Source organism: Chrysemys picta, chromosome 6, assembly GCF_011386835.1.
Source record: "Chrysemys picta bellii isolate R12L10 chromosome 6, ASM1138683v2, whole genome shotgun sequence".
NCBI lineage: Eukaryota > Metazoa > Chordata > Testudines > Emydidae > Chrysemys > Chrysemys picta.
The window spans coordinates 27531531-27558598 of NC_088796.1; the positions used below are offsets into that span (position 1 = coordinate 27531531).

Below are 27068 nucleotides of genomic sequence, written 5' to 3' on the forward strand. Positions count from 1 at the left end.
AACAGTTAGTTGTGTTGAGTCTGTTTTCCCAGCCAGACAGAGGGATTTTGAGGCTCATGTGGTTGGTGGATGATGATACTTATCACCCTTTGGCCAGGAGATGGCTCCTTTCCCAAGCTGGTGGAATAACTCTGGTCTTGCTGAGACTGCTGTTGACACTGGTGAGCTGGATCAGGAGACAAGGCCTGGTTCTCTCCGGTCCTCAATTTGGGTGAAGTTCCTCTGCCCCCTCACCCAGTTCTTTGAGGTGCAACAGAAGCCAGTGAGGAGGCAAATATCATTTAGGATATATTGTTAGGCTCAAAAAACACCATGCTCCCCTGTTAGGCTTGACACGCATTTGTCCCCTAGTTAAGAGCAGGATATAAAGAACAGGACAGGCATACAGCAAGCAAAAGAAAACCAACACAAAGCCAAGAGACGTGCATTTTCTGAATAAATGGTGTATGGTTTCTCAGTCCAAGGAAAGCTACCCAGACTCTTATGGCAGCCTGTCCCAATAATCTTTTTAACTCTGGAACAAAAACAAAACAGCCACTAGAAGGGAGTCTGATTACAGCTGATTTTAAGAAGCCCCAAAGGAGCTCTTCTTTTGCAGATTTAGAAAGCGTATAGAAGGTGTGTATTGTAGGATAAGTTACAGCTGGGTGAGATATGGAGCTAGGACATGGCAGAGGGCTACCACCACTTCATAATCTCATTTTCTGGCTCAAATGTACTTTATAGTAGGAAGTGGGCACCTGCATCTTTTTGAATGGAATCCTTAATCTTTTAATGGTGAGTTAAATACACTTTTCTGTTTGATAAAACTTACTAGGAACTAACCTTCACATGGTTACACCACTTCAGTAATACTGAATTTAGCATTAGCCATTTTTGTCTATTTCTGTCCACATTTTTTCAAACATCTGCATTTGCATTGAGAAGGCAGTTGACTAATATTGCTGATTGCAACAGCCACACTAAATTTAGGACAGTGACAAACATTTCCTTGAGTTTAGTCTGGTATTAAGTTTTAATCACTTCTCTAGAAGTGCTCTGCTTAAAACACTTTACAAGAGTGAGAAACCATTGAATGACAGCCTGGCCTCTCTTTCTACTACAAACCCTCCCTCTTTGCCAATCAGTCATGAGTCACCCTGAGATGAAACTTCAGCTTTTGTGTCTATGTGCAGAGTATGCCACTCCCATTGCAAACCACCTACTACCCACATCAGTGAAGAGTTCACAATAGAAAGGAAAATAGACCACTCCTCTGCCAATGGAGCTGATAGTGTAGAGTCACTTTGAAAAGTGATACAGTTGTTAGCTATAAAGCCCTTTCTTGGAGCACTGGCACAGTGCATTGAGTTACTGCACAGTTATGCAGTTATACAATTTGCAAAAAAAAAAATTTGCTACAGATGTAAGCCAGCAAGCTAGCTAACCAGCCCAGGAAGGAGCAATGCCACACCGCAGTCTGCTTCAGGCCCTTCCCTCAGGGAACAGCTTATTGGTTGAACAGAAACTTAGGCAAAATAAAGTTGTTCCTCTACCCCACAAGGGCTACAGCCCCCAGAGTCTTTCCTTCACTCCTCTTATCCAGCACCCTGACCCAGATACTCACAAGAGCCTTTCTACTCCATACAGAGTCAACTAATTGCTGGATTTTTTCTCCTCACCCAGGTCCTGCTACAAGCACCTCACTGTAGGACCTCTCTACAGACCTCCAGCTCAAATGAGCACTTGCTGGTTTTTATAAGGACGAGTTGCTGTTCAGGCTATCACATGACCTTAGCTCCACACCATCAGCTGGGAGGTAGCTGATGAGTCACACATGGGGCTGGGTCCGTTTCCCCTCAAAGAAGCCAGTTGCCTTGTGACACATCTGACCCCCCCCCCCCCAAAGGCAAAGGAAAGGAAAGTTAAGCCAATTAACAGTACACAGTGTTGCCCTTTCACTACGCAATAGCTGATGTCTGCGTCCTGCATGTCAGTTTCCTGTTTGGAGCAGAAAACAGAGATGCAGAGTCGGTGCAACTTGCTTTTTAGAAAATGTACTCGAGTCCCATTCCCTGCAGCAGGGATGGTAAGAAATGGCACACAGGCAATTCCCCTAGCAGAAAACTCAGGTCACTCTACACTATTCCCAGAGGCAGCTGTTTTGTACTTCTATGTCTTTCCAAGGCCTCACACAAGTTTCTCTGCTTAACAAACTGTCCATTTTTACACCTCAGGCCCTGCACTTTCTACATGGGAAACCTCGTTCAAGGCAGAGACTGCAGGGACTGGCCAAGTGGGCCTGGGAGCCCACCTTCTTTTAGTGCAGCTGCTTTGCAACAAGAATCATCATGTTTTAACTCACACGATACCCGTAATGACTCAATGCGGGCACTGACTGCATGACATATCAGTTCTATGAGGAGTTTCATCCTGGGTGTGTATACCTCGATGATCCCTGATGCACAGCTCATTAACATCTTTTGCTAATCTATAGCAATACCCTGGCTGTACTCCTCCACCCCTAGGCACATGCCTTACCATTGCCACAAGTACCACGCACCATGCAGCACACCCTTAATTCTACCCTCAAGGGATGCCAGTCTTCCAGCACCTCAGTTACAAGCCCACCCTTTCAGGCCAATTCCTCTGTCTGTGAGTATACTGCATGCAGGGCACTTGTTGTGCTGCAGCTGCTGCTAAGCAGTGCCCCCCACTGGCCACCTGCTGCCTTACTGCATAGGGAGAGGAGCTGTGGCTGCACACTTAGGCTCACCCAGGCAAGGTGCGAAGACTGACCTATTCTGTTCCCCTTGCAGTGCTGGTAGACCCCCAGAGAGCCTGCAGGGGATTACGAGAAATGATCTGTTGGCCTTACCAGATTGAGCCTATGAGAGGGCAGAGCCCAGCACAGAAGGGCTTCACGCAGTCACACCTCCCAGATCGGCCACAGGAGAAAGGTGCCTGCACACCCCTGTACCCCAACACTCTGTCCCAGCCCAGAACCCCCTCCCACACTCCGAACCCCTCGGCCCCACCCCCACCACATGAATTTTGTTATATGCACATAACAAAATTCATTCCACACATGGGTGGGAAAAATTAGAGAGAACACTGATTGCAAGTCAGCCTCAGTGTGCATGAGGATAGCACAGTCATCAGCATATTGACAGTTGGTAATAACAGTTCTGGTGACCTTAGTTTTAGAATGAAGATGCACAGGTTAAAGAACTGGCTGTCCATGCCTGTGACATTATTGACATAAACTGTAACCGTATAGATCAGTGTTGCAACCACTGTTATATATTTGCAGCAAATATTGTACAAAGATTGTCGTGTAAGGTAACTATGGAAAGATTATGATTTTCTGGTTATGATTATGCTATCTGTATGTGTGTATCATTTTTGTAGTTTAAGTTATGAATATTGGCTATGTACTTGTATATCAATGTGTTTCTCAGTAAGTGCCCAATCAAGAAACACTTAGCTGACAATGAACTTTGGGAGACGCCGATCCACATCTGAGCTTTCCTGGGAACATTCAAACTAACAGGTAAACAATGTCATTGGCCTGTAAAGAACTGAGTCACGCATGGACATGTGGCTTGCTCAGGTGACTCCAGAGCTCCATCTTGCTCCTGTGATTGTCCACAGGGCAGAGGTTATAAAAGGCTGCTGCATCCTCTCCATTTTGTTTTCAATCCTGCTTCTTGCCCCTGGAGGAACTTTGCTACAAACTGAAGTTCTGAACAAAGGACTGAAAGAGCCATCGCAGCTGGGGATGTATTCCAGAGACTTGATTTGAACCTGCAGCTTATTCCATCACTGCTACAAGCCTGAACCAAGAACTTTGCCATTACTGTATGTAATTAATTCCATTTAACCAATTCTAGCTCTCATCTATATCTTTTTCCTTTTACAAATAAACCTTTAGATTTTAGATTCTAAAGGATTGGCAACAGTGTGATTTGTGGGTAAGATCTGATTTGTATATTGACCTGGGTCTGGGGTTTGGTCCTTTGGGATCAGAAGAACCCTTTTTTCTTTTACTGGCATATTGGTTTTCATAACCATTTGTCCCCATAATGAGTGGCACTGGTGGTAATAGTAGAAAATTGGAGTGTCTAAGGAAATTGCTTGTGTGACTTGTGGTTAGCCAATGGGGTAAAACCAAAGTCTTCTCTGTTTGGCTGGTTTGGTTTGTCTTGGTGTGCAAAGGAACCCCAACCTTGGGCTGTAACTGCCCTGCTTTAAGCAATTTGTCCTGAATTGGTACTCTCAGTTGGGTCCCACCAAAGCCAGCATCGTTACAGTGGCGTAGTCATGCTGGGATCCACAGAACCAGGTCAATTAAGCTTTGGATCAAAACCCCACGCTATCAAAATTTGAATTTTGGTAGTGAGAGTTTGGTTGGTTAAAGAGCAGTTGTAATGGGTGAGCAAAGAGCATATGAGGACCTTGACAAAAAAAGTCCTGGAAGATTTGTGTTCAGAAAAGGGACTAAGCTTTAAAAAGAAAGCTACAAATCAAGAACTGAGATCTGTTAATGGCCAGTGATCAGAAGGCAGGTGCACAGCCCTTACCTGATACTACAGGAGCAATTAGAATGTAAAAGGCAGCAAATAAACTGCAACTTGAGCATGAACAGAAACTAGCAGATATTCGATTGCTGGAAAAGCAAAAGAATGCTGAATTAGAAAAAGGAGCTGCTGAGAGAGAGAGAAAGAAAGAAGCTAAGGAAAAATGCTAAATTGGAAAGAGGCTGATGAAAGAGAGAGAGGAAAGGGCTTGTAGGGGGTGTATTGAGCTGCTCGCTGCTGAGGAGAGAGTTCGCCAGATGCAACAGAAGATAGACAGACTTCAGCTCCAAGTCAAAAAAACAATGAAAACAGCTAAAATTGTATCTTCTTGGAAGTTGAGTTTATAACAATGTTATATGTGTTTAACCAGTTTTGCTATGGCTAGGGAGAGGGTAACTCTAACCTGGTGAGAGAGAGCTGTTTGTCTGTGCAAAAGAGCAGTTTGTCTGTGAATGAAGTTTTGCAATGTCTGTCTAATGTCTCAGAAGTGAATCTGGAATTAGATCAAGCACAGAAAGATTTCATTGGTCAGGAAAATGTTTCTCGGGAGCAGATTAAAGTGAATGGTCAGGTTAAAGCCCTAACTGAGGAAGGAGAGGGTAGAGTTTTGATGGGTGATGGATTGTTGGCTAGTACATCTTATAAAAGTGAACCTGAAAAGGGTGACTGTAATTTGCTGGAAGTAGCTCAGTGTAGCAAGAAGAGCAGCAGTTTATCTGTTGGGAGTGGCAATGTGCCTGGTAAGGAAAGTCTGAATGAGCCTAGGCAGCCTTGTGAGCTGATGGCTTTGTCCAATCAGCAGTTTAGGAAGGCAAGGATAGTGGAAAATAAGTGTCCCTATACCTTACCTGTTTCCTGTGTGGAGAATTGTAACAGTAAAGGGGATGTACCTGTGTCTGTTAGGGGTATTGACTTGCCTATGGAGGGAGCTACCCCAGCCTCCAAGCAGGGCTGGCGCAACCCATTAGGCGACCTAGGTGGTTGCCTAGGGTGCTACAATTTGGGGGGTGGCAACCGCGGCGGCATTTTGGGGCGGGACCTTCCGCAGCCTAGGGTGGCAGAAAAGCTGGCGATGCTCCTGCCTCCAAGCAGTTGTCTGTGAACAGCCTTGTGTGCTGGGACAAGGGAAATCAGATCCCAAGCTGTGTGTCTGGTAAAGGAGAAGGTGTCTCCAGTTCTTTGTCTGTGAAGCAGACAGAAGGTGCCTTTCAGCCTGTGATGGTTGAGGGTGGTTCAGTTGTCTTAGTTGGTTCTGGATTCAACTAAAGCCCAGGAAGGGAATGGTCCTAAGTTTCTGTCTGCTAGGGAGAATGGCACTGTAACTAGGTTGCATCCCGTTAGTGTCTTGGCAAAATCCCAAAGATCAGATAATTCTGGTGCTTGTATTTTGCCGGTTGCTAATGTGTGGCTGGAAAAGGGTGTAGCAACTCTGTCTGATCAGGCTGATGTACTAGCCAGGGCACAAGGAGAGCAGAAAGGTGATTTGATTGTGTTACCTACTGACAGTTTGCAAATTTGTAGCAAGAAGGAAAAGATTCCTGAACTTGTGTGTGGCAAAGGGAAGGAGAATGTGTCTAAAGTTTTATCTAGTGAGTCTGCATTTGCCTGAAAGGGGATTGTGTAGGAATCCGCCTGATGGGCCAAAGGTGATCCTGGATGTAAGTGAGACCGAGCAAAAGTCTGTTGTTCCTCAGGAAAGCGTTCCTAGAGCAAGCCCTAGGTGACGAGGGTAAGGGCAGAATTTCTGTGAAGGATGAATTGTGGCTTAGAGAAGCTCCTAGGGAAAGGAATTCTCATGGTAATCTGTGCAAGCAGTTTGTTGCAACTGAAGGGTGTGAAAATGAGTTAATCAAGGAAGTTTCAGTTCCTAACAGCCAGAAATTTTCTGTTGTGACTTTCATTTTTAAAGATCTTGTGTGGATAGCTTTGAGAAGGTCTCAGATGGAGTAAAAGCTGTTACGAAAGTTGAACAGTCCTATAACCAAGTGGCTGTGCTTGACCTGTTTGTTGGAGACAAGGTTGTTGAGGGAGGAATGTCTCCTTGCTAATTCATTAAGTGAGCAGTCTGTGCTTCAGGGTCTGAGAACAAATTTGGCTACTGGTGTTTCAGAGCAGAACAGTTTTATGGCTGAATGCTTAAGGATGCAGGGGAGAGCAAGCAAACTCTCACCCTCAGACTCTTTGGATTTGTATGGTATCTCTTTAAAACAAAGTCCAGCCTTGAAATTGGTAGCAGCTGAAAATTTAAAAGCTAGTGTTTGTGTTGATGCAAATTACCTGACTGACTGGGGGAGGAAAGACTTGCTAATAGCTGTTAGCAAAGAAAGCACACCCAATCAGCCAGTGAAATCTGTTATGCAAGAGAAATCAGGGTTTGATCCTTTAGGACAAGGTAAAAAGAGAGAGTTTACTTTTGCAAATGGAAGCCACAAGTTAACCCGAAAATGCCAAAACCAGGGGCGGCGAGTTGTATGGGTCCGTGGTGTCCGGGCTCCAGCAATATTCAGGGCCTGGCTGGACCAATGTTTGGAGCTGGGTCTCCCCTGGCCCTGCCTGATGCCCCTGGCACCTCCCTGGGGCCCCAGAGCAGAGCATCCCTGTCTCTCCCCTGCAGCTCCATGCTGCCTTCCTGCATCAACTGCCATCACAGGGTTCTAGTATCCCCCATTCACTACTGCCAGGACAGACTGACCCTGAGCCTGCCCTTCCCCCTCAGACCCCTTCATTTTCCAGTGGGACCCTCTACAAGCACAGGGGGCTCCCCCGCCCGCAGGACTGCTCCTGCCCCCCGCTGGACAAGGGGCAGCCCCATCCCCCACCCCCAGTGAGGCTACAGTGAGCGGCAGCAGCAGGGGAGGAGGTGCACATGTGATGGCAGCCCCCCCCCCACGGCACCCACCACAGCGGAGTCGAGGGGGCTTCCTGTGCCTGAGAGGGGCCCTAGGAACACATGCAGTGACAGTGGTGCGAGGTGAGTGTGGTGCAGGGGGGATGGGGATGTGGGGGGACGACCCTCCCCCGGAGCTCGCTGCTGCCTGCGGGGAGAGGGCTGGGGAGAATCCTCCTCTCTGGTCCTTGCCCCGGGGCAGCCTGTCTGCACCCCAAACTCCTCATCCCCAGTCCTATCCCACCCTAGAGCCCTCACCCCCTGCACCCCAACCCTCTGCCCCAGCCCTGAGCCCCTCCCACACCCCTCACCCCCACACCCCAACCCTCTGCCCTAGCCCTGAGCTCCCCCAAACCCCTCATCCCCAGCCCTCTGCCTGAGCCCCTCCCACACCCCAAACCTCTCATCACCAGCCCCACCCCAGAGCCCTCACATTTTTACATTATTTTAAAAAATATACAGTAACTCCTCACTTAATGTTGTAGTTATGTTCCTGAAAAATGCAACTTTAAGTGAAATGATGTTAAGCAAATCCAATTTCCCCATAAGAATTAATGTAAATAGGGAGTTAGATTCCAAGGAATTTTTTTTGACAGACAAAAGACTACATTTATTTATATATATATATATATATACACACACACACACACATATATACACACAGTATAAGTTTTAACAGGGCCGGCTCTAGCTTTTTTGCTGCCCCAAGCAGCAAAAAAAGCGCCGCCCCCAAGCCCCCCGCTGAGCGCCGGAGCCCGCCCCCCCCCGCACCGAGCGCCGCCGGAACCCCCCCCCGAGCGCCGAGCCCCGCGCCGCCTGCCCCCCAGCACCGTGCCGCCAGAACCTGCCCCCGCCCCCTGCTGAGCGCTGCCGGAACCCCCCTCCAGTGCCACGCCCGCGCTGCCCCCTCGCCAAGCCCCGCGCAACCGGAGCCCGCCCCCCCAGTGCCACGCCCCCGGATTAAAAGTTGCATTAGAAAAGTTAAGACTACTGATATTAAAATATGAGTTGTGTGCTTTTATGTGTAAAACAAAAAAAAGTTAATTATTATGAAGGGTTTTTTTTATATAGCACTTTTATCCAAAGCGATTTACAATAGTTAGCTAACGGTACTAACAACATTTGGAAAGATCATTAAGTGGTCCGCCAAGACCCTCAGCAATTTTCAAGTGGTCCATGGGAAAAAAAGGTTTGAGAGCCATTGCTCTAATTGATCAGCAAGGTAACAACAAAACAAGGTTAACCAGGACCACTTTAAGTGAGGAGTTACTGTATATTGGCTTACAAGGCACGGGGGAGGCGGGACTTGGACTTGTTCTGGGCGCCACCAAAAATTATACAAACCTGCCGCCCCTAGCCAAAACCCCAATGGTATTGAGCCAAAGGTGTGGCCTGACAAAAATGATTGTAGATGGACACTTGCAATGATTTGTTGTTGTAGCTAATGGTAATTTTTGTAACTAATGTGTTGCTATTACCAAGAACTGTAACAATGTACAATGAGACTAATCTTTTGAAAAAACCTTTGAACATGTTACATGAGAACATACTTTGTTAAAAGGCCTTGTTATACTGATGTTTCACAGTTAATGCCTGTAAACAGTATTGGATCTTTTCACAGGGGAAAAGACATTCCAAACCTGATGTGCTGTATGAAAAGGGAAACTGAGGCACACTACCATATTGCTTTCACCGCTAAATGCCAAGATTCTTATACTATGGACAACATTAATATCTTCAGTAACTTGATTTTAATTGGGTTCTAAACATTTGCCAGAGCTTGTATGAATAAAGTAGCTATGTTCTTTAACTGTTGGCAAGATCACATAAGACATACAGGAACCATGCTGCAAGAGCAGATCCAATCCACTATTGTTCTAATCAAGTTTGAGTTTGTAAAGAGATTCAATCATGTTATTGAACATGACTTTGATAAACCGTTTCTGTTGTACATTGATATGGCTTCTAACCCAATACTAGCTGTAGTAAGACAGAACCGAGGATGGAGAGCACTTGGGATGCAGTCAGTGATGATTGTCATCTCTTCCTGAATCAATTTTGTGTGGGGTGTGTGAACCAAGAACTTTGCCATTACTGTATGTAATTGATTCAATTTAACCAATTCTAGCTCTCATCTTTATCTTTTCCCTTTTATGACTAAACCTTTAGATTCTAAAGGATTGGCAACAGTGATTTGTGGGCAAGATCTGATTTGACCTGGGTCTGGGGCTTGGTCCTTTGGGATTGGGAGAACCTTTTTTTCTTTTACTGGAGTATTGGTTTTCATAACCATTTGTCCCCATAATGAGTGGCACTCGTGGTGGTACTGGGAAACTGGAGTGTCTAAGGAAATTGCTTGTGTGACTTATGGTTAGCCAGTGGGGTAAAACCGAAGACTTCTCTGTTTGGCTGGTTTGGTTTGCCTTGGTGTGCAAAGGAACCCCAGCCTTGAGCTGTAACTACCCTGCGTTAAGCAATTTGTCCTGAATTGGTATCTCTCAGTTGGGTTCCACCAAAGCCAGCATCGTTACAATGCCATACTCAATCCCAGTTCCGGAAGGAAGGCGGGAGAATCAAGATCACGCCAAGACCGATGGAAAAAAGTGTGGGGGAAATAACACAGCCCTCTGGATAGGCAAAACTAAAAACAAACAAACAAACAAAAAAACCTAAAACTTGCAGACCTCTTTATGGGATGTTTCCCTAAATCCTACTAGGAGACATGCACAGTGTAATTATTGTAGGAGGAAGGAACTGAGTGGTAATGGGGTCTCTCTATTAATGTAAAATATTCTAATGAGAAGCTGTTACCTGCTCCCCCACAAAAACCCAATAAACATAGGTGATGGTAATTCTCATCATTGGGTGGGTGAATGAGTTTGTATTAGAAGACAATATCTTTAACCAGCGAAGACAAATACAACATTTCAAGTATGTCAAACAAGTGAAAAAATGACTAATGGAAACAAATGATGTACTGATGCCTCAGCTTGTGTTTGTTTAGACAAGCCCTAACCAACTCTGTGCAGATGGAGCCCAGATCCTTTGTGACGTCCAGTGATTTCACTGGGCCTCCGCAAGGGTACAGAGGTCAGTTATCATGGAGCACCTTGCAGGATCTGTACACGTTTCTAATTCTGCAGTGCAACCTGAGGGATACAAAGTACATAGCACAGTCTGGAAAAATTAGGAGAGATTGGCTTTGTAATGAGACATTGCAAATTGCCTTGTTTAGTTTCTTCCACTTCTCAGTATTAAGCCACAAATATGTGGTGAGCCACGACTAGATTCATAGTAGTATGGGTCATAAACCTCTAGCACTTGAGCTAAAGAATGAGCTGCTTGTTGTCACCTATAGAAGGACTCATGTCTTTTGGGAGTTTTTTTGGGGGGTTGCAACCAGCCACAAGGCGCAACATACTAACCCAGACATATAGACCCTGATTCAATAAAGCACATGCTTTGCATTAAGCACCTGAGAAATCCCATTAGCTACTCATGTTCGATGTTAGGCAGGTATTTAATTATTTTGCTGAATGAGGGCTATTGTACCTAATCCTGCCCCTCCTGAAGTTAATGGCAGAAGATTCCTGCTTAAATTAATTGGATCAGAATTGGGCCCCAAATCCCACCACCACCACCAAACCCACAACAAAAAGCATTAATAATTTGATCTATTACCCTTTAATGTAGCACATGAGCTTTCAGAGAGCCATAGATTCTAAGGCCAGAAGGGACTGTTGTGATAGCACTTCCCCCAAAATAATTCCTGGAGCAGATCTTTTAGAAAAAGATCTAATATTGATTTCAAAATTGTCAATGATGGAGAATCCACTGCAACTCTTGGTAAATTGTTCCAATGGTTAAGTTCTCTTACCATTCAATATTTGTCTTATTTCCAGTCTGAATTTGTCTAGCTTCAACTTCTAGCCATTGGATCATGTTTTACATTTCTCTGCTAGATTGAAGAGCCCATTATTAAACAGTTGTTCCCCATGTAGGTACTTATAGACTGTAATCAAGTCACCTCTTAACCTTCTCTTTGTTAAACTAAATAAGTTGAGCTCCTTAAATCTATTACAATGGGGTATATTTTCTAGTCCTTTAACCATTCTAGTGGCTCTTCTCTGAACCTTCTCCAATTTATTAGCATCCTTCTTGAACTGTGGGCACCAGAACTAGACACAATATTCCAGCAGCGGTCACACCAGTGCCAAATACAAAAGTAAAATAACCTTTCTACTCCTACTCAAGATTCCTCTGCTTATGCATCCCGGGATTGCATTAGCTCTTTTGGCCACAGTGTCACAGTGGGAGCTCATGTTCAGTTGATTATCCACCACAACACCCAAATCTTTTTCAGTCACTGCTTCAAGGGTGGGGGACCCTGTTGTGTGAAGTATGGCCTACATTCTTTTGTTCCCAGAGGTATACATTTACAGTTAGCTCTATTAAAAGGCATATTGTTTGCTTGCACCCAGTTTACCAAGCGATCTAGATCTCACTGATTCAGTGATCTGTCCTCTTCATTATTTTTCACTCCCTCAATTTCCATGTTATCTGTAAACTTTATCATTGATGATTTAATGTTTTCTTTCAGGTCATTGATAAACATACTAAATAGAGTAAGGCCAAGAACCGATTCCTGTGGGACACCACTGGAAACAGATCCACTCAATATGGATTCCCCATTTACAGTTACACTTTGAGACTATCAGCTAGCCAGTTTTAAATCCATTTAATGTGTGCCATGTTAATTTGATATCAGTCTAGTTTTCTACTCAAAATGTCATGTGGAATCAAGTCAAACACCTTACGGAAGTCTAAATATATTACATCAACATTATTACCTTTATCAAGCAAACTTGTAAGCTCATCAAAAAAGATATCAACATAATTTGACATGATCTATTTTCCATAAACCCATGTTGATTTTCGTTACTTACATTATCCACCTTTAATTCTTTATTAATTGAGTCCTGTATCAGATGCTTCATTATCTTGCCTGGGATTGATGTCCTGCTGACAGGCCTATAATTACCTGGTCATCCCATATACCCTTTTTAGATAGTGGCAAAACATTAACTTTCTTTTAGTCTTCTGGTACTTCCCTAGTGCTCCAAGACTTATTGAAATCAATATTAAGAGTCCAGTAAGCTCCTTAGTCAGCTCTTTTAAAACATTTGGATGTAAGTTATCTGGATCTGCTGATTTAAAAATGTCTAACTTTAGTAACTTCTGTTTAACCTCCTTCAGTGGTAGAATGGAAAGAATGTTATCTCTACATGATGAAGCTGTGTCCTGTTTTTTTTTTTTTTTCCACCAAATGAAGAGAAATATTTATTGAGCACATCTGCCGGTTCTGTCTTAGAATGATGAATTAATACCACTTCCATCTAGTAATGGTCCAATACCATTGTCAGGATTCTTTTTTCCTAATATATTAAACCCACATTCTTATTTTCCTTAACTGTGCTGGCCATAGAGGTGTCCTTCTGTCTCGTGGCTTACCTTATCAGTTTTCTACAATTCCTAACTTCTGATTTATATTCATTACAATAAACTTCCCCTTTCTTCCATTTGTTTATATGATGATAATAATACTTATTTTTACAGCAGTCTTCTCTTCCCCCTCTAAACCAGGTGGTGTGTGTGGGTTTTTTTTTTATTTTATTTTTTTATTTAAACCAGCACAGCCTTCTTCCTCAATTGTGGGATTGTGGCTTCTTGGGTATCTAGTCAGGTGCTCTTAAATTATTCCCAATTATCATTCACATTTTTCTGATTAAATTCTTCCTCACAGCTGATTTGTCTCAGCTTTGTGAAACTGGCCCTATTAAACGGGTGGGTGGGTGTATACATACAAAAAAAACTGGCCTGGATGTTAGTCGTCTTGCACATTATAAATACGATCACTTGTATTAAGCTGCCATTAACTTTTAATTCTGTGATCAATTCCTCTTTATCTGTTAGGACAAGGTCTAATATAGAATTTTTCCATGTTGGGTACAACATGTGTTGAGTTAGGAAATTGTCATCTACAATGTTTAGAAATTCCAAGGTTGTTTTTGTATTGGCAACATGTGACCTCTGGCATATGTCACTCAAATTGAGATTCCCCGTGATCTCACAATTTTCCTCCCTATATATTACAGACAGGTGCATAAAGTGATAGCCATCCTGTTCCTTAGTGTGATTTGGTGGTCTGTAGCAGCCACCAGCTAATACCCCATCTTGTGCTTTATCTATTAGAATAATCCAAAGCTTTTAAGATCATTTTATTATTTTGAGTTATCAGTGACACAGAAACAGTTAGTGCCATTTTTGACAAAGTGCCACTCCTCCTCCCCTTCTGTTCATTCAATCCCTCATAAATTGACATTAACATTGACAATAACATTCCAGTTGTGTGAAGCATACCACCAGATTTCAGTCATACCAACTAGGTTGAATTTATACTCCTAAATGAGCAATTCCCGTTCCTCTTGTTTGTTATCCAGACTCCTAGCATTGGTGTATAGGCAATTCAAAAATTTCTTCTCTTCATGTCCTTTGATTAATTTTATTGTCCACATCCTTGCTCATAGACTTCAGAAGCCTATCCAGTCTTGCATGACATCTCATGTCTTGGCTTTGGGAAGACAGCACACTGTCCCTGTTGTATGCCTACCCCTTTTAGAATGTTCCTTTGAGTCTTCTGAATATCAAATCTCCAAGATGCATCTGGCTTCCTTGGACAGTTGGTCCCAGGTTTGTGGGAAGCTTGATTTTTCTTACAAGTTGGGCTGACCTGCCATCCACATGTGTCCTATACATCTCTCCATCCCCTTGGACCTGCTGGAACTTGAGAGGTATCTTCCATAGTTTCCATGCAGAGGACTGGTATCATTTTTGAAATCTCTAGCAGTATGGAATTCTCTCTCATGGACATAGTCTGCCTATCCTCATCCGTCTCCAAAAGTATAGAATGCCGCCATGACCTCTTGCCTCTGATGGTTATGAGCTGCCAGGCCTCCTCCTCTGACTTATCTCACTGATTCCTTTGTGGCCATCTCCATTCTTCCTTGAACCTGGGATACTGGTGTTTCCTAAATGTGTCCAGGAACTCAGCTTCTCAGCAGCATCTCAGCTTGCCCCTCCAATTTTTCTCCAGCATAGCCACCAATTTGCACGTCACAGGAATCCCTTCTGTCTGAGAATGTGGCACATCCATTGCAGGTCACCACCACTGTTCCATTGCTGGGCATCTTGATATCACATATAGTGCTGAACCTGGAAGGAAAGCCTCTCACACTCCCTCTCTCAACTCTGTCCAAAACTGTCCTGTTAGCTGCCTCTGTCGGTATCTCTTGAGTTCACCTAGTAAGTTACTTTCAAGCAGATTTATCTAACACCCACATATACTCTTACTGTTACATTGTTCCCATTTGGGAGTGCTATAGCCAGGGCTACACAGAGATTTTTAGAGGTCCAGGACAAAATCTGAAATGGGACCATCCTTCTAAATATATTACCACTGACAGGAGGCTCTGGGGTGGGGGTGAAGTAGTTTGGAGAGTGAGCCGCACAGCAGAAACTTGGCTCCTGTCCCACATGGCTGGGTCCAGTGCCCAGTTCCCTGCTTTGGGCATTGTGACATGGTGCATGGGATCATAGCGTCACTTAGGTTTAGCTTGGCCACCCTTCCGTCATGACAGAGGGACCAGTTTTGGTGAGTGTCATGGCGACCCTGTGCATCAGATAGCAGCATCACTCGATTTGGGGGCCCTCTCAGATAGGGCCTCGGACAAACTCCTCCCTCCCTCAGGCAGTCCTGGTTATAACACTTGTATTCCAGGCACTCTATTGTACCTCAGTGCATCTAATTCAAAATCAATTAAGAGGTGAATGTAAGTTATGTGTAAAGGGACTCCAGTGATTTTCTTTTAGGCATGAACTCTATTCTCCTCAGATCATTTTATTAAATTCTATTTGTAGGGGCAGAGGCGATGCAGGAACAGTGACATAGACAGAAGGTGTTTAATCCCTACTGTGTAACCCTTATGTTGGGCTGAGGCAGCAGCAACGGCTGGGTTCAATATCTAGGGGTTCATCTTATCAATACAAAACAGAACAAGCTCGAGCCCCCACCCAGTAAGCTGTAAAAAGTTAACACCACTCCAGTTGCCTCTAAGAGGCAATACTTCCCCACTCACAAGCACTGAGTGTGTGTATAACAAATGAGCATTTTTATGAAAAGGGAGAGGGAACTCAGCATTAATTTGGGAAAACACCATCAGCGCAGTTCAAAAGCATATAACCATTAGCTAACAAACACCTATCCTACAGTACTCTGGGCAGTGTCCTTCACCTCAGTTTCTCAGTGTGGTGTGAGAGTACAACGAACAAATGTGCCTTTAGCACACCACTCCCCTTTCCCTCTGCTGCACCACACTCTTTCACAGCGGGTTGTCCTTGGTTAGCAGAGACCCAGAGTTCAACAGTATGTTCATATGGGTTTGCCCCATCCCAAAAAGGAGGAGGGTGTCAAGCAATGTCTCCGCTGTTGCCACCCCCTCTGCAACTGGCTCGCTGCTGTTGTCTGCCACTACTTGCCACTGTGCTCTGCCATTGCTGGCTGCTTGCTGCTGCTATCACTGCTGTTGCTTGCCAGCTCACTGCCACTTCCGTGATGCCATGTTCTAAGGTTCCATCACTTAGCCTAGCTCTTACTGGGTAGTGGGGTACTTGTCTGCTGCTGCCTCTTCATTGTCTTTCACTGCAATACTGCCCTGCCCCCCCCTCCCCCGCCCGCCAACCAGGTCCAAGGCTTAGCCCCTAGGTCTGCTCACCAGTGATTTCAGTTCTAGCAATCAGAACTGACCAGAAACAAGGATGCTCCCTTGAATCCAATCAGCTCTGTCTTTAAACACTGGAAAGGGGAGGTCAAATGGAGTCTAGGACTCTCTAGGCAGAGTCCACACCATCAGGTAGGAACCCCCTGCCCTCTTTCCTTTTCCTGGGAATTTGGCATCCCCATCTCCTGCTTGCCAAGTGAGGTTCTGTTTAGGATGACCCCCTCAGCAGGACATGCTAAGTATAGTTCTGCTGCCCTTTACTTATACACTAAGAATAACAACATTTCATTATCTCTGCATCCAAAGTGATTTGTAACCCAAAACCAGCCAAAACTGATCACTTTGGCAAAGCAGATCTGTCTGCTGAGCACCTGGGCAGAGTAAATGTGTCAATGCACATAGGGACTGCTCCTGAAGTCTTTCCCCTCAGCTCATTACTGGATGCCAGGGTCTGAATGAGCTCTCGCCTGCTTACATTTGGAATGGCATGATATATAGAGGTTGGCATTTTAATCTGTATGGGCAAAAATATCTTGTACCCTGTACTTAGAATCATAGAATATTAGGGTTGGAAGAGACCTCGGGAGGTCATCTAGTCCAACTCCCTGCTCAAAGCAGGACCAACACCAACTAAATCATCCCAACCAGGGCTTTGTCAAGCCTGAACTTAAAAATCTCTTAGGGAGGTGGTGGAATCTCCATCCTAGGTAACCCATTGCAGAGCTTCACCACCCTCCTAATGAAATAATGTTTCCTAATATCCAACCTAGCTCTCCCGCACTGCAACTTGAGACCATTGCTTCTTGTTCTGTCATCTGCCACCACTGAGAACAGCTGAGCTCCATTCTCTTTAGAACCCCCTTCAAGTAGTTGAAGGCTGCTATCAAATCCCCCTCACTCTTCTCTTCTGCAGACTAAATAACCCCAGTTCCCTCAGCCTCTTCTCGTAAGTCATGTGCTCCAGACCCCTAATAATTTTCGTTGCCCTCCACTGGACTCTCTCCAATTTGCCCACATCCCTTCTGTAGTGAGGGGACCAAAACTGGACGCAATACTCCAGGTGTGGCCTCACCAGTGTTGAATAGAGGGGATAATCACTTCCCTTGATCTGCTGGCAATGCTCCTACTAATACAGCCCAATATGCCATTGGCCTTCTTGGCAATGAGGGCACACTACTGACTCATATCCAGCTTCTCATCCACTGTAATCCCCAGGTCTTTTTCTGCAGAACTGCTGCTTAGCCAGTCAGTCCCCAGCCTGTAGCGGTGCATGGGATTCTTCCTTCCTAAGTGCAGGACTCTGCACTTGTCCTTGTTTGAACCTCATCAGATTTCTTTTGTCCCAATCCTCCAATTTGTCTAAATCCCTCTGGACCCTATCCCTACCTTCCAGCGTATCTACCTCTCCCCCCAACTTAGTGTCATCTGTGAACTTGAGGGTGCAATTACTTAGGAGGATGTTCCATCCATGGGAGAGAGCTGTACTTACATGCACAAGATTATTTGCATACTTCCTCATTACAGAAGATCGTGTGTGTTATGGGGAAGTGAGATATGCAGAAAGGAATAAGGGATTCAATTGTTAGTGTGAATCCCTGCATGTAATTGTATAACTTTTGTAAAGTTTTAATTTTTAGCTACTAGTAGCAGGTGGGAAAACACCACTGCCTTTCTTTCTGGGATCTGTTGAGGCTTTGCAGTGTATTCTTACTTCGAGGGGCCAGTCCCCCCACTATGGAAGGGGAAATTCTGTATTGGCAACTTAATCACCATTGTGCACAGAGCAATACATCTTATCCTGAAGCTGCTCTGGAATGTATGGCTGCACTCTGAGGGACCAACAGTGGAAAACGCACCTTTCAGAATAACATTATCAGTACATTTTGAGTACTTGGGGACAGGGCCATCCCTAGCCATTTTGGTGCTTTACGCAGCCCCCCTGCACGGTGTATGTGTTGTCTCAGGCCTCCCAGATTCCCTGATGTCCTACGCAGCTGCGTACTTTGCGTAGGGGTCGGGACAGCCCTGCCTGGGGAAACCTCTTTACTACCCACTTGTAGACCTGGAACACTTACAACTTCAGCTAGGATCTGTTTCCTCACCAACCAGGGATTGTGCAGTTGGGTTACATAGGACTGGCCGGTGCACAGACATATCCTGGCTTCCACGTAACCCATCACTTACCAAGTGGCTTGACACACTCCAGCTCTGATCCCAGCCTGCCCCCCCCCATTCCTGCAGCAGCTGCCCATCATTATACACCAACCTCGTGTCAATCTCCTCCACTGGGATTCATTTCAAGGGCTCCACAATTTAGGGTGACGTATCTGGCCACTGCCCCACCTTCCCCAAACACATAGGGCAGGTCTGAATACACAGAAACAACCTGCCACAAAATGAAAAACAATTTTACAGCCACCATTAGCAGCTTCCCAAGTGACTTGCATATGCAACCTAGGAGTTCACCTAATCTCTGATCTGACATGGATCACTGTCCTCACATAGAATCAGTAGGACTCCTTGTGGGCTTAGGTGTCTGCTCTAGCAGACTGCATTGCAGGACTTATTTTGGATGGCAACAATGGATCAGTGATGGGTCCTATGTCCTTTGCACAGTGGCACAGGGATTGCAAATTGCTTTTCCCTCCCTGTCAGTGGGGCAGCTATTGTGATGGAGGCATTCATGCTGTAGGGAAAGGGAAATAGAGGTAGCTCTAAGTTCCAACCAGGGCTCTATGGAAGACCTGCCAGCAACGAGAAATGTGCCAAATCAGCATGTCTCCAGGCCAGCCCTGCCCTGCCCCCTCCCCCCGTTCTGGGCCATCTCCACTTGCTTTGCAGTTGTCACAGCTGGCTCTGGGTGCCCAGCAGAGAAGCGTTGCAAATAGCGTTTGCCTGGCACCACTCTCCCCCAACCCACTTCTCCCACACAGTTTCACACTGCCCTGTGCCTGCAGCTGAGGTTCCAACTGCACACCGTGAATCCAAATGTGAGCTTAATGCTTGTGTGTAAACCGCAGAGTGCTGAAATGAGACTATAGGCTCAGCTGATTTAAATTGGCATAACTCTATTGACTTCCATAGAGAGATGAGATTTACACCAATCCGAGACCCTATACCTCAGAATGTCACTTTTGCCCTTCATTAGGGCAAAGAACAGAATGTGTTGTAGTGCACCCCCCCCCCGCCCCGCAGTGACACAATTTCCAGTGAATGGTTGTGCTACCAGCTTATTGAAATGAAGAATTAGAAAAGAAAAATGCTGACTGTGTATGAACAGTAACTGCATTTGCCATGATGTTTTATCCCACAACCCTCTCCCATCTACTCTCTCTTCCTCTGCTTCCAGAGAAAGGCATGGGGGAACAAATGGACATGATGGTCAACAAACTAAGGCATAGGTGAACTGATGACTGAAATCAGTTCCTCTGTTAAGGACCCTTCACTAAAAACATCCTATCTGTTCTCCCTTAAACAAGGGGGACTAAGTTCAGAACTGAGGCTACCAGGTCCCCATCCATAATAAAAGACTCCCGAGAGTAAACTTCAGTATCTTCAGTTGCACCCAGAGACGATCTTGAAGCCAGTGCACATGATGGAGCACATAAAGCATTTTCTGAGCACAGAACAGTTATGCTCACTTGTTGGCAGGTGCAACTAAAAAGGATCACTAAATCTGTAGCCCTTCATGTGGGAAAATGATCCCCCCCAATGGAAGGTCTTTGAAACTCTGAGCATCAAAACAAATTATGTTTAGGAAAAAATATGTACATGCAACACCTGTTGTGCAAAACCTGTTATGCAGGGCATCTTATAGTTCATATAGATGGGGAACTAAAAAGTAATTTTTTTGGCAGCCTATTGGCATAAGTAGGCAACTATGTTTAAAACAGTGATAGCCCATGTGTGGCGCATTTCTGACTGAATATATAGTTTGTGGATTTCAGCCAATACCGAGAATAATCCTCTATTATTTATGTTGATTCACAGTCACAAATGTCTTGATTCAATATGTGCCAGATTGCCAAGTCCTGTCTTGCTCTGACACCACAAAGCATAGTGGACGCTGACAATAACAAAGAAACCACCATCTTCTTGGTATCTTTTACATCACCTAGTTTCTCAGCAACATTAATCCTAGTGGGCTAAAACAAATGAGTGTTTAACTCATGCAGTAAAATAATTACATCAACCAGCTTGCTTTCTCCCAAAATGGAGAAGAAAATTAAACTCGGTTGCTATGTAGACTCTTTGCATGCACCTTTGTTTTTGTAGTTAACAGTTTATTTCTTCAATGAAATTCAATTTGACACATCATCTCTTTTTAGGTTGTTTGTTGTTTCAGTGTTTGCACTTTTAAAACCACAGTGGGGGAAGTTTTCTAAGCAACCAGATCAAGAAAGAATTTGCTAGAATTAAAAAATCTAAGCAGAATCATTCAAAAACTTGGGAGACAGCATGCTTGTGTAGAGGAGAAGCATTGAAGGCTCTACAGGCTGAAACAATGGTGCATAAAATATCCCAATAGACAGTCTTTCAGGCAGTTTTCATAGAGAGCTCAAGAAATGAACAGCCCCATTATTAGAAATGTTCCTTCACCCTCAAAGTCATCCCCGTGGGTCATGCTTTAGTCATACTGGCTGGGTGACACGGGGTAAGCTCGCACTGCATTGGAGAAACAGATTACTTCATTGTTCAACACTGTCTATCCTGTACCTTTCAGAAGCACTATGTGCACTTTTAAAAAGTGCTGTAGATAAGAGTGTGGCAAATGGCTTTATTTCAGCAAGCTCACTCGTTTGATAGGGTTTGTCCCAAACTCCGCTAAAACACACCTAGCATTCTTCTTTCCAACTCTACTTCAAAGCTGTTACCGTTCCTTCACTATTAATTAACGCGTTTACTAAATTCATATTTTTAATGCTGCTAGTCTGAAGTTGGTCTCTGAAAATAAGATGCTGAGGGTTTTGTCCTACTTAGTTAAAAGATGGTTTGAAAAAAACAACCAACCAGTTCATGGCCCTAAGTATGTGCATAACTTTAAATACATGAGTAGTCCCATGCTTAAAGTTATGCATGTGCTTAAGTAACTTGCAGAATTGGTGTCTTAGATTGTAAAGTCTTTGAGGCAGGGATTATCATTTATTATATTTCTATATAGTGCCTAACATGGGATCCTGACCTGGTTGGGAACTCTAGGCACTACCACAGTATAAATATTTAATAATAATATTAATAAAACAATCCAAATAGCCCCCAAATTAAAATGTATTTAAAATCTGGATTTGGGATTGCATTTTCATCTTGAATCCTGTTGTGTGAGAATAGTAAAGAATTACGGAAAAAAAGTTGATTTCTTCTCAGACTGAAGAAGGGACTTTATTGGAATAATGAACAGTATAAAGCTACCCTCGCTCTCTGCTTCATGGTAGAGCTTCTCTTTAGTGCCTTCCCCACCTACAGATTGAAAAACACAATTCACACACCTTCCCCTTCTTTTTCTATACAGTCTTCAACAAGAATTAATAGTTAACAACAAATTCTAGATCCAAATGAGTCACCAGTTTCATCATTTCATCCTGATCTGGTCAACTTCTGGATAAGGGTTTATCTTATCAATTCACCTGGATTCTCAAGTCTCAAATGTTCTCCTGTTTCATGCAATTGGTTTAACACTCTTATCAATAGGATTTATCCTACTTCAGGAAGGCTGGGGACTCAGGATTATTTCTAACCGCATTACACAGCTGGGTTTGAAACCATCAGAGAATGCTACCTATTTCTCCTGAATACATTAGTCAGTTTCAGCCATGTGGTAACTTGGGTTCAGTTATCTCCATTGACAGCAACTAGCGTTGCCCAGTATTTTTCTCATCCAGTGTTATCAGACTGGGCCTTTGGTTTAAGGTTGGGTAAGCTTCCAGCTACATTATGGCAGTAAGGCGAAGCCCTGAAACTTCTCAGATATAGCACCCCTTAGCCTTGCACACTTTAGACAGGCATCAGAGGGGTAGCAGTGTTAGTCTGAATCTGTAAAAAGCAACAGAGGGTCCCGTGGCACCTTTAAGACTAACAGAAGTATTGGGAGCATAAGCTTTTGTGGGTAAGAACCTCACTTCTTCAGATGCAAGTAATGGAAGTTTCCATTACTTGCATCTGAAGAAGTGAGGTTCTTACCCACAAAAGCTTATGCTCCCAATTCTTCTGTTAGTCTTAAAGGTGCCACGGGACCCTCTGTTACTTTAGACAGGGTCACTTAGGGGAGAGCCCCTAGAAAAACATTTTGCATGCTTCCAGACCATGGCTACTGGTGTGTGCTGAAACATCAGCAAATGCCAATATTGGGTCATGGTCATTAGATGATTAAGTGGACTCCTAGATCTATCAATCTCATGCCTTAGTTCATTTCCACTTCCTGCAGCTTTGCAGAATATTGCTTATTTGCCTTTGAGAGATTGCTGGGATGCTTGTGATGCTCAGCAGAAGAGGTGAAAACAGTATCTTTGAAACAGTATTATAAAATTGTCAGTTTAAGATAAATCTAGCATAAACATGCACATAGTTATTTTATATTACTTTGAATTGCCAGTGAAATCTGGATTCAGATCGAGCAACTTGGAGAATTTTTTTTTTTTAATTTTAAAGAAAAAAGTGGCCCTGTTATTTGTTCTTTATTTTCAAACTATATTGGAGCACAGAACAACTGGTGCACTCCCCATACTTGCATTCATACTCCCTACACTGAAACAACCCCATTTGGGTAAGCAACCAGACATTTGAATTGTGCCAATAGAGTAGCTGTGTGCCAGCCACACACATTTAAATATGGAGATTTGCAAGTGCTAGGGGTACATGCAAATTTGGGGGCTTTATTGACTAGCTCTAGTGATAAGGGTGGAATTTCTGCAATAAATAGAAAATTGACATGTGTTATGATTGTGGGATACTAGTCTTGTACAAATTTAGAGCCAATTTTTCCACCCAGTTACACCTGTGTAAAGCTAGTGTAAATTACCTTCAGTGAGTTTGAATCAAATTACACTGGTGTAACAGAGCAGAATTTTGCCTTTGGATATTAGATAGTAACTATCATGAATACTAGTAATTAAAATCAAAGTAAATTAGTGATGAATAAGAAATGCCATTTTTACATATCCCAAATTTTACTCTAAGCCTTTGAAGCCATTCCTCAGACTCATGAAAGATTTCATCATTAGAGAAGGGCTCAACCAAAAGCCCAGATCCATAAATTCCAAACGTTGTGTGGTGGTGGTGGTGCAGAATAAACCTGGATCTGGATCTGAACATTTATGCATCATCTTTCTCTATATGATGACCTGAACCAAATCCCCCTGAACTTTGGGGTGTTCAGACTTTGGAGCCAGATCAGAGTCTTTCAGATTGTGTTAATCTGTTTACACATTTCACACAATTGCACTGACATGGAAGTGTTCAAATGAAGAATCTATCTTACAGAATCATTACCCTTAATGAAAGATTGCTTCGTTTGCATATATATATATATACCATGATGAAAACATTCAGATACTCACAGTACTTCTACATCATCCCCAGAGGAAAAGGTAGCCCATACTAAAAGCTACTCTCATTCAGACTTCATATTGTTCACTCCCTAGCCACCATCTCCTGGCTCCAATCATTGATCAGGATTTCCTAATAAAATATCTAAACAATGTAAACTTTATAGTATTATACAGAAGACTTGTATTCTATTGAAGTTTTATTTTTAAGGAAACACATCTAAGATTACTAAAATGTGCAGCTCTATTGTATAGCCACATAAAATGCTTTTAAGTTTTTTAGCTACAATGTTCTTACATTTCAGATTAGGACACTGGAAAGGCTTTCTGGAGGTCTAATTAAAGTGCTTGACTCATTCCCATTTCCAATGTGTGGCTGTTGCTACACACTCACATTGGCATTGGACTCCCTAAGATACACCACATTTTTTTTCCTGCTTATTCTTGAAGGAAACAATTGCTTTCTCTTTCTTAATTCCAAATGCTAGAATCAGTAAAATACACCCTTTGCTGTACAGATCACTTGGGCCACATCTACATTACAGCGGCACTGCTATGGTGCTGTAGGTGTACCACTATTACGCTATAATGTAGATGCTTCCTACCTCAACGGAAGGGAATTTTCCATCCATGTAGTTAATCCACTTCTCTGAGAGGCTGCAGCTAGGCTGATGGAAGTGTTCTTCCATTGACCTAGCTGCATCTACACCTAACTACAGCACTTAGGGCACAATTTTTTTTCACAGCTCTGAGTGACCATCACGTTGCTCTAATTTTTAAGTGTACACCAGGCCTTGGGAAGAGACAGTAAAGAAATTTGAAAGTTTCATCATTCACTAAACAGCAGGAAGTTCAACTGCAGGGAACTGAAATGAAAATTGCTGGGAGCACACAGCAACTTTCACAGTCATGTCCACTGTAGTTTTAGTTCTAAGTCATATGCATGTGTGTATGAAAAGTAAATGAATAGAAAGTTCTGTACTTACCATAGCTTCAGCAACTCAGTGTCTGCAAGTCTGGTAAAGAGCATGTACTGCAATATTGTGTGGCAAAAAATGTTTCTGTCCTTCAGAGAGTGCACTTCCTTTTTTTGAAAGTCTATGTGGTCTGTCCAGCTTTCACAGGAAGCTATAACAGCAAAATCCTTGTTTTGCATATTATCAGAGGCCTAACAATGCTTATAGCTGTATGTATTTTCTTGGGATACAATGTAGTGCTGAGAAGGACAAGTGAATTAACATATGTTCATTATATAATCTTCCAAAGGATGATAAACAGGTTAATGACTAGATGAGAAAATAGTATAAACATTTTCCCACTAGTGTTTGGTTGAGTTCAAAATCGTATTTTGACTCCTTTCTTTTTAAAAGCCTTTCATGCTTGCTTTCCAGCAACATTCAAATGTTCGGGCTTTGCTAACATCCTCCTGAATCCATCACTTTCCTGCTCTAATATTGAGGGGTGTTTGGAATTTAAATCCGGAACCCTGCCTATAATGGCTGGAGCAATAACCCTTATTCAAACACCTCTGAATGTTTGGCTGTTCAAAATTCAACTCTAGATCAAAACAGAAAGGAATGATGGTTCAATACATGTTCCTGCTCTATCACAGGGGGAATGTGGTCAAGCTAGTTTCTCTATGCCTCAGTTCCCCTCTGTAAAAAAACGGGAATAATAGTACTTCCCTATCTCATATTACAATATTGTGAGGTGTGTAGGTACTTCTTCAATGGGAGCCTATCAGTACTTAAGATAGGTCCACGCTACAGAAGTCTAATCTCTCTTTAATTAAAAAAGAAAAACCCCTCTAAATTATTTGCTTAGCTAGCAAAAATCAGAAGTAGGGGGAGTGATGGTGCTATTTCTGGTGTTCTTATCTTTTGTCGGAGATGCCTCCCTCAAAGCGTTTCTGTAAAAACCCTCAGCGATTCAGAGCCTGAGGCAGATGTACGGCAGGCTGGGTTGTCTCACATTTCTTGTGAAATCAGCAAGGGCGTTTTCATGCAGAATAATCACTCTGGGATGCTTTTTAAGCAGCATGCACATAGAGTAACCTATTTTACTATATGTGCTATTTTTCGCCCCTGAGTTTAACAATGGGTGTGAAAGCTTTAACTATAGATTTAGGAACCTCTGTCATGAGCAGCAGAAGCAATAGCTCTGGCAAGAGTCTGTCTTTTGGTGCTATGTTCTCTTGCTCTCCCACACTCACATATCATAGCAGTTCTCAAATGTTGCCTCTCCTGGCTCCCACGAATGATTCATAATAAACCAAAACGTTAGTTCCATGAATATTCAGAGCTTTAAAAACTAGGAAACCCCCCCAAATAGTTTCTTAAACATTTTATTGACTAAGCATGTGGATCTAACTCTCAACAGGCAGATGAAACAGGATGTGTGGTGAAGAGCAGGAGATGAGATAGTAATTAAATTAGATAAAGGGTTTTTAAAAAAAAAAAGTGATGTCACAATAATGGGATTCCACCGAGACCAGTAACTCTTCACCCAGCTCATCATATAAAAAGTCTGACATGTCATTGTGAGGATCCCAAAAACATCACCCAAACCCAAAGCCATTTAAATGTTACTCTTCTGATCAGCTACTACTGCCTAGTTTTTATACAGTGCTTATCAGCAGATCTCAAAGTGCTTTACCAAGGAAGCAAGTACAATTATCCCCATTTTACAGAGGGGAAAACTGAGGCAAGATTGGTGAAGTGACATGCCCAAGATCACCCAGTGGCAGAGTCAGGAATAGAACCCAGTCCCAATGCAGTGTTCCACCCACTAGGCCACCCTCTTTCCTACACTAAATACTGAGAGTTATCATCAGGGGTACTTCCTCATGTCTGATGTATGCAAAAATATTCTGAACTACATTCTCATTTGCTCTTGCAGTGTAAAGGAAGCCTTAGTATAAATATGAATCAAGCCCACTAATTTTTGTGTTACAGCTATAACCAACAGTAAACAAACAGATGAAAGGCAGGTTAGATTTTGGTCAATGAGAAAATGATTTGATTGTCATACGTAAGTTATTTTTTTCAATGTTATGCCTCACTCTGCTAGTTGAGGACAGAACCTGTGTTTGAAGAGAGCAAGGAAGAAAGCTGGAACAGACAGAGAAGAACATTAAGAAGCCAGTAAAACTGGGGAGTTGGGGAGGGTCCAAGTTGGGAGCCTGGCAGGTTGTCTGGAAAGTTGCAAGGGGGCCTGAGGAAGAGGTTGTGGGGAGTGGCTAAAG

At 43.4% G+C, this 27068-nt stretch overlaps 1 protein-coding gene across 4 annotated transcripts in view; it reads right to left on the reverse strand.

The window, feature by feature from the left end:
• FYB1 (FYN binding protein 1) overlaps positions 1 to 25370 on the reverse strand; it is a 122327-nt gene extending 96957 nt beyond the window's left edge. For 2 of the 4 annotated variants that reach the window (XM_065598878.1, XM_008168697.4), the window contains exon 1: positions 24811 to 25370. In XM_065598878.1, coding sequence (XP_065454950.1) covers positions 24811 to 24813 — 3 coding nt within the window. In that variant the 5' untranslated portion in view covers positions 24814 to 25370. Of the gene's footprint in view, positions 348 to 1606; positions 1726 to 24810 lie in introns of those variants that run through there. The other 2 variants (XM_065598876.1, XM_065598877.1) reach the window with 2 other exon arrangements.
• Between the last annotated feature and the right edge of the window lie 1698 nt (positions 25371 to 27068).